Below are 14,464 nucleotides of genomic sequence, written 5' to 3' on the forward strand. Positions count from 1 at the left end.
TTCCCAGGCACAGCCTGTACAGCACTCGCCCGCTCAAGGGAAACGGCTGCGATCGCTGAAAGGCTGTGGGGGAGAAGGCCACGAGCAGGACTGTTCAAAAGCAAGGCAGGGGGATGGGAAGCACAAGCCCTCACCAAAATGCTCCAGGACTGCCAGTGCCGTGGGCTCTGGGACACTCTCACACGGTGTGTGAGACGTGGGAACTACCAGTGCCTCCTCAGCGCAGAAACCACCTCCTCTCCAGCTCATGGGTGCTCCAGGGTTACTGAAGAGGATCCTGATGAGTGTTAAAGAGGAATAAGGATCCCAGGGTAGGAGGGGAGAGACAGGGAGTCGTGTGCTGTACAAAAGCAGGATCTCTTCCCTACTCACTGACAGCCTGGGCAGTCCTGTTGCAGGAGCTAGGGATGCTGCTGCCTGGAGCTTTGGCAAAATCACCCCACATTTTCCAGTGCTGGAGGACAGGAGAAGAAAGCAGGAGGCACCTAAAAAGCTGGTACAGCAAAGAGATGAGACTGTCCCATGGCAGAGCCAAGAGTAACACACTACAGTCCTCAGCTGCACTGGCTGTGCATGGCAGGACACCCAGACCCTGACGCTAGGAGGACAGCAAGGAACCCGTCACACTCATGGAAAGACACACACCATCTCCATGGGCACCCAGTGAGGAGGTTGGGCCCAGCTGGGCAGCACAGAGGGCAGCAACATCCGTGCAGTAGCTCAGAGGGAGTCCGTTCGCTTACGGGCAAACACAGCCGACATGGTCTTGACGATGCCACGGATCCCTGTACCCTTCTTCAGAGCCAGCTTGGTGTCCGGGATACGCTTGGCCAGTCCATGGAAGACCATGAGGGCCCCGTGATAAGCCTCAGCTGCAGACACCTCATAGAAACCGCAGTCTAAAGAGAGGGCCAGGAGCCGCCCCTCCTCGCTGGACACCACCCGCTGGTGGTGCAGGTCCCGTTTGTTGCCCACAATGACAATGGGCACTTTCTCCTGGCTCTGCCCCTCCTTGGCTGCCTTGATGAACTGGATTTTGAGGGGCAGGATGTTGAAGCTGGCACGGTCACAGATACTGTAGACCAGGACAAAGCTGTCTGCCCACTGGATTCGCTTCTCCTCTGAGGAGCCATCCTCTGCCTGCTCCTGGGGAAAGAGGAAAGGAAGGGTTGTTTTATCGGGCCCCCTCCCTCCACGCCTGCCTGCTAGAAGAGGGTAATCCTGAGGTTGGCGGGACAGGGACGGCTAGAGAACAGCAAAAGGGCAGAGAGAAAGAGGAGTACTGAGGAGGGCAGAGCAGTACCTGGCAGACCTCACCACGGAGGAACAATTCAGCTTTCAGCATCACACCCTAACCCTAACCCTCACCCAGCTGCCAAGCACTGCAGGCTGTAGGTGGTAAGAGTGTGGGGACCTCAGAACAGCACCTGCACTTCTTTAGCACAGTCCTATATTAGCATCAGTGCTTCACCTCCAGTGTTCTCAGCCAGAGGGCCATTGGACTAAGGTAACTATTGTTACCCTGTCAGCAACACTGCTGCCCTGTGCTTGGCAGGTGAGAAGGGTTCCGTCGCCTATGAAACTCTGATTTGAGAGCTTTGCTCAACTGCACCTCCCAGCCTGTGGTTCCCCATAGGTAACATCCAGTAAAGGGGTCTTTTGTCCCTGGGGTAGAAGCGGGTGATAGGAGTGGAGCCCTCTCACCTGGGAATTGGGGACGTCCCAGATGTGGAAGAGAATCTCTCGGCCATCCACAGTCAGGTTGTGGCTGTAGATGAATTCTGCCCCCCATAAAAGAAAAAAAAAATAGTCATCTTCATGGTGTCACCAGCTGCCACCCTGGACCTTTTGCACCCCAGAGAAGCAGTTCCAGAGCAAACAGATGGGTCACTGAACAAATACAACATTGAGCCCCTGGGAGCAGGCAAAGGCTCTGGAGAAAGGCAGGAGAGGATAGGCTGCAATGAAATCCCACAGGCAGAAGCAGGGTTGTCTCTCAACCCCAGTCCCTACTGGGAACTGGCCTGGACCTGGCCTGGCACTCACCCATGTCTCCGTACTCTCCAATAAAGCGCCGGGTCAGGAAACGCACGGTCAGAGCTGCAGAGGGAAGGACAGGAATCATCAGAATAACCCTAGACCTGGAGGACTCTCCTTTCTAAATCCAGAGCAGAGTCAGGCACCATCCCATTGTAAACTCCTACAAGCAAGAACGACCTCTGAGTTTCCCCCAGCAGGTCTGTGAGTGCAGCAGAGGCACAGCACGAACCGAAGCATCAGCATGACCCGGAGCATCAGCAAACTGCAGCTCAGTGCAAAATACCTTCCCCTGTCATTCACCGGCTGCCTACAAGGTTGTGCTCAGCTTCCCCACCTTGAATCACAGCTGCACCCCAGGGCTCAGCCCCATCTCATCAATTTGCTCCGTGGGCTGTTCCCTGCCACTCGTCCTCCAAACACCGCTGCAGTTTTCAGCCTGGGAATCTCCTGTTCCAGTTCACGGTCAGTTCTCACCTGATTTCCCTACGTTGTCTGCTCCCATGACAAGGACGTTCGCTTCCATCTTCAGGGCAGTGGGGCCAGGCACCTCCATGAGGGCAGGGTGGTCGGGGGTGAAGCTGGTGCTGCGGCGCAGTGGGAGCCGGAGCCCCATGCCGAGCGTGGCCGTGCCCCTCCGGCAGTCCCAGCCGTGTGTACAACTCCGCTCGGCACAGCCGACAGTCCAGCGCTTCCCACGGCACCCGGGGGACCCACGAGGCCCCATACCCCTCCCCGCAGCCGCAGGGGCGGTGCAGAGGGAACTGCAGGCAGCCGGATGAAAAACTTTGTCATCGCTCAGATTGTCCTGAACATACGTCAGTGGCTGAGCCGGCCCTGCCAGCCCCCAGCACGGCGGGCGGCCGGGAAGCACCAGCTGTCTGCACCAGCTGCTCCGCAAACTGCATCCCAGGAGGTGCCCACGCCTCCACCTCAAGCACTTTGTGCCTCGGCAGGGCCACGTAGCCCCTTCTCCCTTCCCCACGGTGATCGTGGGAATGTCTGCGAGGAGTGGAGGAGTGTCACAAGTGCTGGGGTGTCTCGTCAGCGATGAAGCAGCTCACGAGAGATGCGAGTCCCTCGTGCCTGACGGAGCATCTCACGGGTGGGGGAACTGTGTTTCACCACAGATGGAACACCTCACGATTAACGGGGTCTCGCACGTGACGAAGCATCTCACGAGGGACGGAGCCCCTTGTGAGTGGCGAAGCATCCCAAGAGTGATGGAGCGCCTCCCGAGTGACGCAGCTCCTCGGGAGCACCGGGGAGCCGCCGCGCAACCCCCAGAGCCCACGAGCGTCCCCCGCTGCCGCCGGCCGCTCTCCCCGGGATGCAGCGAGGACCGGCCGCATCCTCCCTCCTTCCTTCCCTCCCTCCCTCCCGGCGCCGGGAGGAGCCGCTGACGCCATCGCGGCGCGCCCGGCGCGGCCATGGCGGCGGAGGCGGCGGCGGTGCGGGTGGCGGTGCGGGTGCGGCCGCTGCTGCCCCGGGAGGCGCTGCGGGGACACCGGCCCTGCCTGCGGGGCGATGCCACCACCGGCGAGGTGGCGCTGGGCCGCCGCCGGTTCCGCTTCGCCGCCGTGCTGCCCGAGGCGGCGGGGCAGGCGGCCGTGTACCGGGCCTGCGTCCAGCCGCTGCTGCGCGCCTTCTTCCGCGGCTTCAACGCCACCGTCTTCGCCTACGGGCAGACCGGCTCCGGAAAGACCTACACCATCGGGGAGGCCAGCGTCGGTGAGTCTCGCCGGGACCGGAGGCGCCGTGCCCGCCAGCATCCCTGCTCCGCCGGCGTCCCTGTCCCGCCGGCATCCCTGCTCCGCCGGCATCCCTGCTCCGCCGGCATCCCTGTCCCGCCGGCATCCCTGCTCCGCCGGCATCCCTGCTCCGCCGGCATCCCTGCTCCGCCGGCGTCCCTGCTTCGCCAGAATCCCTGTCCCTCCAGCATCCCCACCAGCCTCGCATCGCCATCTCCTTCCATCCCCAGCCAAGCCACCCACACCACCATTATCCCAGCCATCTCTCCCAACCCACCAGCCTCACCGGTGCTGCTGTCCACACCCATTTCAGCACTTTTGCTCTCTCTACCCGAGCCCAACTGCATCATCATCTCCATCACTTCCAGTGTCACTCCCAAACACACCCTGCCAGCCCCTCTAGCTCAAGCCAACCCCCCCCCCCCCCGCCCCGTACCCCCGGCAGCCTTTTCTTCCCCCCTACCTTTGTTGCTGCAGCCAACCCCCGTGGACACATTTGAGATCAGAGTGTGTAGGTTTCTCCTCTTTCACTGCAGGACAAGTGACAGGACCTGGTCCTCCACCAGCTCTGGAGGTGGTGGTGATAGTCTTAGGTCCTGAAATAAACCTGAAGGAGAGGGAAGTTTGCAAGTGTTAATCCTGTTAGTTTCTTTATATGAAGGAAATGGAGAAAGAGGAAACTTCTTCATTCTGGTTTAACGGCATTGTGGTTTCTTACAGAGGATGTACTGTAAATATTTCAGTCATCTTTACTTAATTGCATTATTTGTAAACACTAAATTGTTTCATACTTTTAATCTACCTCTGTTTTCAGTCTCCCATTTTAGGCTATCATTGCACCAAATTTGGAAATTGCCATTTTACATGGCTGTTGGAGACAAAAGGAAAAACATTTAAACTTCAGGCAGCAGAGTGCTGTGGTCAGATACAAGCAAGTTGCAAGCATCAAAAAAACCCCTTCTTGGAGCTGGAAAAAGTTGTAGAGTCATGTTGGCTTCAAAGCACAGCACACTGTAGCTGCAGACATGGTGTTTGATACTCACTAAAATGCTAGGTGCTTTTTCCTTCTTGAGGAAGGACTGGAAACAGGAAGCTTTGCTGGAATCCAGCACAGCAGTGGGATAGGATTTGCCCAGAGGTCTTGTGGGATGTTTAACCCAGGCTGTGAGGGCTGAGCAGTGGGAGAGTTGTGAGGCTGCTCCTTTCCAGCTGACGTGTGCTGCAGGCAGGCTTCTGACCACAGCTCTGTCCCCAGCCAGCGTGGGCTCCCTGGACATTCCCTGCTCTCCGTGAGCGTGTGCCTCTCTTTGCCAGCTTCCATCAATGAGGATGAGCAGGGCATCATCCCACGAGCCATGGCTGAGACCTTCAGGCTCATCGATGAGAATGACCTGATCGACTACACAGTCCGAGTGTCCTACCTGGAAGTGTACAAGGAGGAGTTTCGGGACTTGCTGCAGGTGGATACAGCCAGCAAAGACATCCAGATCCGGGAGGATGACAAGGGGAACGTTGGTATGTGTGGCTGTGCGCGGGCTCCTTTTCTCCCCATGTTGTAGGCCAGAGTTTGGTTATCTACCCATGGAGGCAGAGCCAGGTCTTCTCCCTCCATCCCTTTGTCTCCTGCAGCAGTTTGCTGTGTTTAGTCCTGAAAGCCGGTCTGGGCAAGGCCCACTACAGGCAGAGTGACAGCAGCAGGCTGTGCAGAGGAGCTGCATCCTCGGGCAGCCCATCCCTCCCAGCCGCAGCTGCCTTTGCTTTGCAGTGCTCTGCGGTGTGAAGGAGTCAGAAGTGGAAGGGCTGGACGAGGTGCTGAGCCTGCTGGAGATGGGGAACACAGCCAAGCACACGGGAGCCACCCACATCAACAGGCAGTCGAGCCGCTCGCACACCATCTTCACAGTGACCATGGAGCAGCGGCGTGGGGCTGGCCGGCTGCCCCTGCACCACCGCCCCCCTGCTGTCCCCGCCGCCGGACAGGTCCTGGTGTCCAAGTTTCATTTTGTGGATCTGGCGGGCTCAGAGCGAATTGTGAAGACAGGAAACACAGGGGAGAGGCTGAAGGAGAGCATCCAGATCAACTGCGGCCTCCTGGCCTTGGGCAACGTCATCAGTGCCTTGGGAGATCCTCGGAGAAAGACCACCCACATCCCATACAGAGACTCCAAAATTACCAGGTACCACTGGGACCAGGACTTGCCACGTCTCACGGGCTCAGTTAACAGGTCTGCCCTCTCTGCGGGTTGTTGTGTAGGGAATCTCGAGGAGCAATGAGGCCAGGATAGAAGTGGCAGGCCTAGCTCACTGCAGTGCTGGAGAAGATGAGGCTTGTATGAGTCGTGCTGCTGAAGCTGAGGTGTTGCTGTGGGTTATCCTGCCCTTCCTGCCGGGCAAGGAATAAAAACTATTTACAGTAGGCTCAGCTCATGGTCCACAGTTAGCTCTTTGCTCGAGCAGGTGGCCTTTGCAGTCTCCAGCAGGAGCCCTGGTAGCACATACCTAGCAGCAATCACAGAGTCAGGGAGCTCCCAACCTGAGGAGTTACGTGGATGGAAATTTGCCGTGGTGCAAACTGTTAATCCTCTGCTTAATGATTCCACTCACCTCACTAGTGCCAAACCACCTACAGAGCAAGGCCATCATTTTCCTTCAGCTTAACCTCTGAAAAGGGTTGAAAACCTTCTGTTTCCTGTGTTACTTTGCATTTCCGCGATTTTAATCCCTGTGCTCTCCCTTAGGATCCTGAAAGACTCTCTGGGGGGGAACGCCCAGACCGTGATGATAGCCTGTGTCAGCCCATCATCCTCTGACTTCGACGAGAGCCTCAACACTCTGAATTACGCCAACCGGGCTCAGAACATCCAGAACAAGGCGGTGGTGAACTGCCGCAAGGAGACGGAGCACATCGAGGAGCTCCACCTGCAGATAAAGAACCTGCAGAAGGCGCTGGAGCAGCGGCAGCGCTCCGAGACCCGCATCATCCACCGCTCGGCCGGCACCAAGCGCTGCGCGCCGGACGCCACGGCCCGGCTGCTGGCCGAGTGCGCCCATTACCGCACCTGCACCGACGCCGCGTACCGGCTGCTCATGGAGCTCCAGGAGGACAGCAACCTCACCGTGGAGCAGGTGCTGCGCCTTAAGGAGTGGCTGTGCGCGGTGGAGAGTGAGAGGAGCGAGCTGACCTCAGCCGGGCTGGATAGCGGCATTGAGAGCACCTCCATGGAAGATCAGGGCGCTGAGGCACAAGGCTCAAAGCTGGCAAAAGCCCAGGTAATGGGGGTGTTACAGCTCTGAGGTTGGGTTCGTCTCATGGCCACAGCAGCCCCAGCGTGGCATGATGGAAGGGTCAGGAGAGGGATGGGAGGAGAAGCAACCTGTCCAGGAGGCCCTAGGGAGGCAGAAAGACATGATCATCCCAGCAGGGAGGGAGAAATTGGATTCAGCTGCAGCTGAGATGTATTTTACAGGAAAAATCTGAGTCTGCTGAGCTGTTGTGTCCTTACAGAGTTCAGCATGGGAAGGGCCAAGGTAGATGCTGATGCTGCCTCTCTTTTATTTTGGGGAGCAGGTGAGCACCGAGAAGAAGTGTGAGTCCATCAAAGACGAGCAAGTGGCCAAGCTGCAGAGGCAAGTGGAACGCCTGGAGGAGGAGAACCGTGATTTCCTGGCTGCCCTGGAGGATGCTATGGAACAGTATAAGCTGCAGGTATTTCTGGGCTCTGCTCTCTCTGTAGGACCTGCTCCACTCCTCTCCTTGCCCAGGGGCGCTCAGCCCAGCTTTCAGGTTCCTCTGCAGTAGGTCTCAGATCAACGTGTGCAACCATATTTTTCTCATTGTTTCCTAGAGTGACAAACTGCAGGAGCAGCAGGATAAGATCTCAGAGCTGCATGTGCGCTTGGAGATGGCAATGCCAAACCTGTGTGTGCCAGGACTGCTGGAAAATCTTCACCTGGTGACTGCCAGCCAGAGACCTCACACAGCCCCACTGGATGCTGCCCCATCCCATGGCCTTGGTGGGGTTCCCTCGGGGCTTCTTCCTGAGCAGATGGGAAGAGCTCTTTGCAAGAAGGTGAGGGCACGAGGCTGTGCCATCGAAGAACTGCTGCCTCTTCACCTGTCTGCTCCCCACTGTAGGAATTGCTTTTTCCCTTATGTTGAACATGACCCTTGTCAGAAGCGTAGTCCAGAGGACTGTGCTCAGTGTTCAAATCCAGAGTTTTACAGCCCTGGCAAAAACAGCCCAGCTTCAAAACTGAGGCTTTTATTTTGATGTTGTGGGTGAGTCCCAGATTTGTTCAGTGTCTGAGCAGCAGAAGCACAGGCAGCTGGGTCTGGCAACACACCGGTTCTCCTGAAAATACACTCAGCTCCATTTTGTTGCCTTTCTTTATGTCTAGCAGCGATGCTCAGCTGGGAGCCGCTTTTTCTAACACTGGCTCTCACACAGCTTGTTTCCTCTTTCCAATTCTGTGCCCCAGAAGCTCAGCAGCAGCTCCTCCTTGCAGAAGGAGGAGCCGGCAGGCTGGCAGCCGAATCACACCCAGTGCCTGACTAGTGATCCTGAGGTCAGAGATGTGGTGCTGCGGAGGGAGCTCAGCCAGGACTTGGAGAAGCCATCAGAACTGTCCTCGGGAGAGGAGCTGGAGGAATGGGAACGGAAACGGTCCCTGTCCCAGCGCCGGTGAGTTGGGGCTGTCCCAGCCCTGTGCAGTGCCCTGGGCAGTGAGCTGGCTGTCCCACTGCTGCAGCTCTGCCCTCATGTCTGATGTAGGGGCAAATGCTGCCTGAGGGATCAGTGATGCTGCCCAGACACCTCACTGCTCCCTGGGGAGCTAATTACCATCTCTCCTGACCACAGCTATTGTTTCCATCTCCTCCTGAATCCTGTTGATCATAAGGGTCCTTACTGGGAACAACTTTAGCACTGCCCAGACCAAACTGATTAATTTGCTTCTCCTTCTAGAAATGGGATCCAAAATTTGAGCAAGAAAGAGATTTTCAAGTTGAGTGAGGAGCCAAGTGGAGGCAATGCCCACTCAATTCAGGAGGAGCAGCTGGAGCTGTCAAAAGGCAAGTAGCAACCACAGGTTGTTGGACAATCTTCCTTGGGCTGGCGGTGCTTCACTGGGTAATGTTGATGTCCCACCTGAGCCCAGAGGACAAAAATGGAGCAGTTGACAGTCCAGCTGCTTTTATTAGGGAGAAACTTGAACTCCTAGGGTCTGGCAAGGGTGTGTGTTTTGGTGGAAGCTTCCGGTGACTCTGGGCAATGCTGTGCCAGACTCTGGCTACAGATCCAATAACAGATCACCCTTCTGTCACCCAGCTGCTAAGATACGACTTTCCTTACCTGAGAATCTGTGTTCCAGAAGTCTGTGGGAAGCGGGAGTCACTGCTTGGTTCCTGGGAGCGCCTGCCAGGGAAGGACTCTGAGTGGAGGCTGGTGCAAGCACAGCAGAAGATCCGAGAGCTGGCGATCAACATCCGCATGAAAGAGGAGCTGATCACAGAGCTCATTAAGACAGGTGCAGAGCTACTGGTGGGATACGCACCCACTTCCCATTAAACCTGCTCCTACTCTTGGTGCTTGGTCTCTGCTTCCATCCTCATCTTCTCTTCCTGTGTTGCTTGTGCTCAGTCTCTTCCCCTGTAAGCAGCAGGGCCTTGTCTGCCCATCCCTCCAGCTGACAGAAACCCTTCCCACTGGTTTCTTGCTTCTCTGGAGTGGCTGAAGGAAAGGGAACAATCAGTGTCTGTAGCCAGAAATAATTGGGGAGGGGGAGAAAGGGTCAGGATCCTGGCTGTGAGAGAGGGGACTGTGTTGCAGGCAAGGACGCCCAGGCTCTGAACAGGCAGTACAGCCAGAAGATCAGTGAGCTGGAGCAGGAAGCAGAGCAGGTGCGGACAGAGCTCAGCGACAGCCAGAAGCAGCTCCAGGAGCTGGAGGGCAAAGAGCCATGGGACCCCGGGGAGAAGCGCAAGCTGCAGGAGTACCGCACACGCGTGGCGGCCGCACAGAGCAAGGCACAGGTGAGGGGGAAGGGCTCTGCCCACCCCGGCGCTGAGCAGGGGCAGAGCTGGGGGCGTCTCTGCAAAGGGCACCAGGGAGATGCCGAGGCCAAGGATGATTTTCACCCTCCGGCAGGTTCTGTGCAGGAAGAAGCAGGCGACGGAGAGGCTGGTGTCGCTGTCGGCACAGAGCGAGAAGCGCGTGCAGGAGCTGGAGAGGAACATTCAGCTGATGCGGCGGCAGCAGGGGCAGCTGCAGCGGCGGCTGCGTGAGGAGAGCGAGCAGAAACGGCGGCTGGAGACTGAGGTGCACAAGGGACAGCACCGAGTCAAGGTAGGAGAGGGCAGGAGCAGCTGTGCTTCTGTGGTGGTTGTGAGGATGACAGCGGGTGGGCTCTGATGTGGTCTGCGATTTTCTCGGAGAGCGTGAAGACGGAGAGCATCCGAAGAGATAGAGGAGAACATAAGCTGTCCCTCAGCCCTCACACCTCCCACTCCCTCCATGCTCATGGCTGCTTTTTCACACGCAGGAACTGGAACTGAAGCATGAGCAGCACCAGAAAATCCTGCGCATCAAAACAGAGGAAATTGCGGCTTTCCAGAGGAAGCGGCGGAGTGGCAGCAATGGTTCTGTCATCAGCCTGGAGCAGCAGCAGGTACAGACAGCAAGCCTTGCCTCCGCATTCCTGTTCAGAGGGGATGCTTGGCAGACTGCAGGCTGATGGGGGAGATCTGAAAACAGGGACCTGAGCCCATCCTGCCCTTGAGAAGGACAGTCCATAGTGTCATTTGCATCTAGTAGCAGAGGACTTAAGATCTTGTCTTACCCCCAGAACCAGGATCTCTCCTAAATCCTGGCATTGGTAAAGAAGCTTTGAAATTTTGTCTGCTAGCAGAAGGGTGGTGGGAGATGTGCCCTCCAAGAACTCCTTGACAGCTGGGAATTTAGTTTAGCTTTGCCTCTTGGAGGAGCTGGAAGGATAAAACCAGCGGAGTCTGGGCTGTAGGGGTTAGCAGAGATGAAATTGAGACTTTTGTTCTGATCTCAACCCCACTGCCCTTTAGTCCAGGAGTCCTGGGCATTGCTGCTGCTGTCTGCACACACACATGCCTTTTGCCTCTCCCTCCATCAGAAAATTGAGGAACAGAAGAAGTGGCTGGACATGGAGATGGATAAAGTTCTTGAGCAGCGCCGGGCCCTGGATGAGCTGGAAGATGAGCTGAGGAAGCGGGAAGCTATTGTGGCCAAAAAGGAAGCCCTGCTGCAGGAGAAGAATGGCCTGGAGAGCAAACGGCTGCGCTCCAGCCAGGTAGGACAGGAGTGTGACACCTCAACCCCGTGCTTTATTTCCAGCAGAGGTGGAGGCTGGAAGATGTAGGTGCCATCCTGGGTCTGGCAGAGGGCTGCAGGCCAGGATTAGGTGGTGTTGGAAAGTGGGTGGGAACTCTGTCTCTATGGAAGACTGGTTGTGCTGTGCCTCTGAGCTCATTGGTTTGGTAGCCCTTGGCTTATATCTGCCTGGGGGTCACTTGACCTACAGAGGAAGTAGAACGGGGCTGAGGGCCTGACTTGCCTTCAGAGTAGCTCCCCTTGAGCATCCTCTGCTGCAGGCCCTGACAGATGACATCGTGCGCGTGTCCAGCCGCCTGGAGCACCTGGAAAAGGAGCTGAGCGAGAAGAACGGGCAGCTGCGTCACGGCAGTGCCCACGACCAGCAGCAGATCCGCCAGGAGATCAACAGCCTGCGCCAGGAGAAGGACCAGCTGCTCAAACAGAGGCTGGAGCTCGACAACAAGCTGCGTCAGGGCACCCTGCTGTCCCCAGAGGTACCTCTGCTGGGGCTGGGGAGCAGGAGGTTGTAGGAGAGAAGTAAAAACCTGAGCACAAGGTCATTAGCAGATGCTCCCCCGCATCCCAAACAGTGCATATCCCAGCTTCCCACCATCGCTATTGCGATGACAAGGTTAGAGCAGGGTGAGACAGAGCAAACCCTTTGCTCCCTAGTAACTGCAGCTCTGCCCTGGCAGGAGGAACGGATCTTGTTCCAGCTGGATGAGGCAATCGAGGCTCTGGATGCAGCCATTGAGTACAAGAATGAGTCCATCACGTGCAGGCAGCGAGTCCTGCGGGCCTCGGCCAGCCTGCTGTCCCAGTGTGAGATGAACCTCATGGCCAAGCTCAGCTACCTCTCCTCCTCTGAGACACGAGCTCTGCTCTGCAAGTACTTTGACAAGGTGGGAGACAACTGCCTTCTGTACTGGTGGGAGCTGTATTTCATTTACTGGCTTTTAGTGATTACATTATTAGCCAACCAGAACACATAATGAAATTAACACGGCTTGAAAGCACTTGTTAACAGAAACTATGATCTGACCAAACTCTTGTTTTCCTCAGTTTCAAGCTTTCTCCTTGCATCATACTGTAGTTTTCCTGTATACTCAGGCCACAAAGCCACAGCACCATGACCCCCAGCTGGGAAAGGGGCTTAACTAGTCATAGGATGCATGGATCCCTGCAGTGGCTCTGCCACATCAGTGCAGCCACATCTTGCTCTTCCCTCCACGAGGCAGCTCTGACATCCCAGCAGTACTAACCTCTGTAAGCTGTACCAAAAAACTAACTTGACTGGGACTCAGTGGGGCAGGAAATCTTCCCAGGCATGAAGGAGCTGAAGTGTTCCTTCCTCTTGGGCCCTGCCCAGGTGGTGACACTGCGAGAGGATCAGCACAGGCAGCACATTGCCTTCTCAGAGCTGGAGATGCAGCTGGAGGAGCAGCAGCAGCTGGTGTACTGGCTGGAGGCAGCTGTGGAGCGCCAGCGCCTGGAGATGGATCGCCAGCTCACCCTGCAGCAGAAGGAGCACGAGCAGAACATGCAGTTACTGCTGCAGCAGAGCCGTGGTAACCCCCCAGCTGCCCAAACGGGCAGCAGTGCCACTGCTTTGGTCTTTCACAGGATGCCCAGGCTGGAATAGCCTTGTTTTTTCTTGTAGAGCACATGGACGAGGGGCTGGCCAGCAGCAAGCTGCAGTATGAGGCGAGGATTCAGGTGCTGGAAAAGGAGCTGAGCCGTTACATGTGGGCAAACCAGGAGCTGAACCAGAGACTGAGTAACATGAACCCCCATCCTGGACAGACCAAAGGTGAGAGGAAACACAGGCTAGGGCTTTGCTGTTCCTGCCAAGTTAAAATGGAGTTTCAGTTGCCATGCCTGGCAGTGAGAGCTTGGAGCAGTCCAGAGCAGTGCACGTATAGGTCCTTTAGCAACTGCTATACAGGCACCAACTTTGATGAGGAAAGTAGGGATCCTGATACTCACCTCACTGTACCCTCAATTTTTCCCAGCAGGGATGGAGAGAAGCATTCATGGGGCTGGGGACAGAGCTGCCCCTGAGCTCGGCACCTGTGAGGAATCCAGCCTCAGGGAACAGCCCATGCCTCCAGCTGTCGCTGAAGAGAGCCCTCGGGCCAGGGATGAGAGCAGGGACCTGGTGCATGCCCCTTTGCCCTCGACCTGGAGGCGTTCCTCGCTGCCCACCGAGAGCCCCGGTGACCTTCGGCAGAGGGACGCAGAGCAGGCGCTGAGAGCGGGGCAGCCCCACGAGCTGCAGCCAGCGCGGAGCCTGGCTCCTGTTCCCAAACCCCGCCGGGAGCTGCGCAGAGCCAGCCTGAACATGAGCCCAGTGCCTTATCACCCAGCCATGATAGATGTGAGGAAAAACCCGCTCTAGAGACAGCCTTCACACTCACCTGGCACCGGGCAGGGAGCAGCGGGTGTTGCTGACCCCGCACGCCAGCCTGACTACGACCCTGTTACATTTCAGAGGCCTGAGAAAGATGTGACTGGTCACCCTAAGGGAGTTGAGGGTGTAAGGTGTGGGAGCACCAGCCTCCACATTCTCCACAGTGCTGCCAGTCCAGGCAGCACTGATGGGAGTTTTTCTCTGCTCCCTCAGCAGCTTAAACACTGTGAAGCAAGAGACACCTTCCTTCCAGGCCTCTTAACACTAAAAACTTGTTTACAATTTGGAATCCTCAGCTCAAGGGTTTGCTCAGCCCTGGCAGCTTCAGAGGGAGATGCTCTGCAGTCCTGCAGAATTTGTACATAGATTTTTGTAGTAACTTTGAGGTTTTTACATTTCTACTATAACTTTTCTAATAAAGCAGAGTGAATTTTATGAAATGGTCACTTGTCGGAGGGGCCACGTACTCCAGCTATGTAGGAAAGGAGTTGTATTTAAATCTCACTGCATGGGAAGTCAGCTGCTGTCACAGTGTTGCCCTAATGTCTAAATACCTGCTTTAAGTAGTCCCAACCAGATCGAGTAGGCCTCCTACATTAAATTGCCACAGGAAGAGCATCTCCAGCCAGCAGCAGAATTGTCTGAAACATCCATGATAACTCAGTGGTTCTGGTTTTCTGTTGCAGCCTATAAGCTGCTTTTAAGCAGGGTTTTAATATTCTGGAGAGAACTTCAGTCTGGATTTAAGGGAGACTAAATATAATCCTGCATCTTGACAGCTCATGAAGGGGGACGTAAGTTTAACTCCAGCAGAGCAAGAAATGAAAGCCCAGAGATCTGCTTTAAGAAGGGCAAGGGGCAGGGACAAAGGGCTGCTTGACTACCTGACCCTAAAAACAAGCCACTGCTTCAGCCTGAAGTCA

General features: G+C 56.3%; 2 protein-coding genes across 3 annotated transcripts; one reads left to right on the forward strand and one right to left on the reverse strand.

The window, feature by feature from the left end:
• Positions 1–705: 705 nt before the first annotated feature.
• On the reverse strand, positions 706–2,653 carry LOC309578154 (ras-related and estrogen-regulated growth inhibitor-like protein; the record flags this gene model as incomplete). Its single annotated transcript, XM_082290568.1, has 4 exons — positions 706–1,146; positions 1,705–1,781; positions 2,047–2,100; positions 2,515–2,653. 4 exons carry the CDS (start codon positions 2,651–2,653, stop codon positions 721–723), a joined length of 696 nt encoding a protein of 231 aa, XP_082146694.1. The 3' UTR covers positions 706–720.
• An 814-nt stretch (positions 2,654–3,467) lies between these two features.
• On the forward strand, positions 3,468–13,831 carry KIF7 (kinesin family member 7; the record flags this gene model as incomplete). 2 transcript variants are annotated; one of them, XM_082290366.1, is made up of 18 exons in its annotated part: positions 3,468–3,768; positions 5,103–5,303; positions 5,554–5,965; positions 6,527–7,058; positions 7,357–7,494; positions 7,634–7,858; positions 8,268–8,470; positions 8,753–8,859; positions 9,159–9,314; positions 9,617–9,819; positions 9,935–10,132; positions 10,329–10,454; positions 10,932–11,108; positions 11,410–11,625; positions 11,827–12,033; positions 12,501–12,699; positions 12,792–12,941; positions 13,144–13,831. In XM_082290366.1, the coding sequence occupies 18 exons, from the start codon at positions 3,468–3,470 to the stop codon at positions 13,527–13,529; spliced, it is 4,137 nt and encodes a 1,378-aa protein (XP_082146492.1). In that variant the 3' UTR covers positions 13,530–13,831. The 2 variants fall into 2 exon arrangements, with proteins under 2 accessions (XP_082146492.1, XP_082146493.1); XM_082290367.1 differs by having other exon boundaries at positions 13,147–13,831.
• Positions 13,832–14,464: the final 633 nt, after the last annotated feature.

Source organism: Coloeus monedula, assembly GCF_965178545.1.
Source record: "Coloeus monedula genome assembly, chromosome: 14".
NCBI classification, from domain to species: Eukaryota; Metazoa; Chordata; class Aves; order Passeriformes; family Corvidae; genus Coloeus; species Coloeus monedula.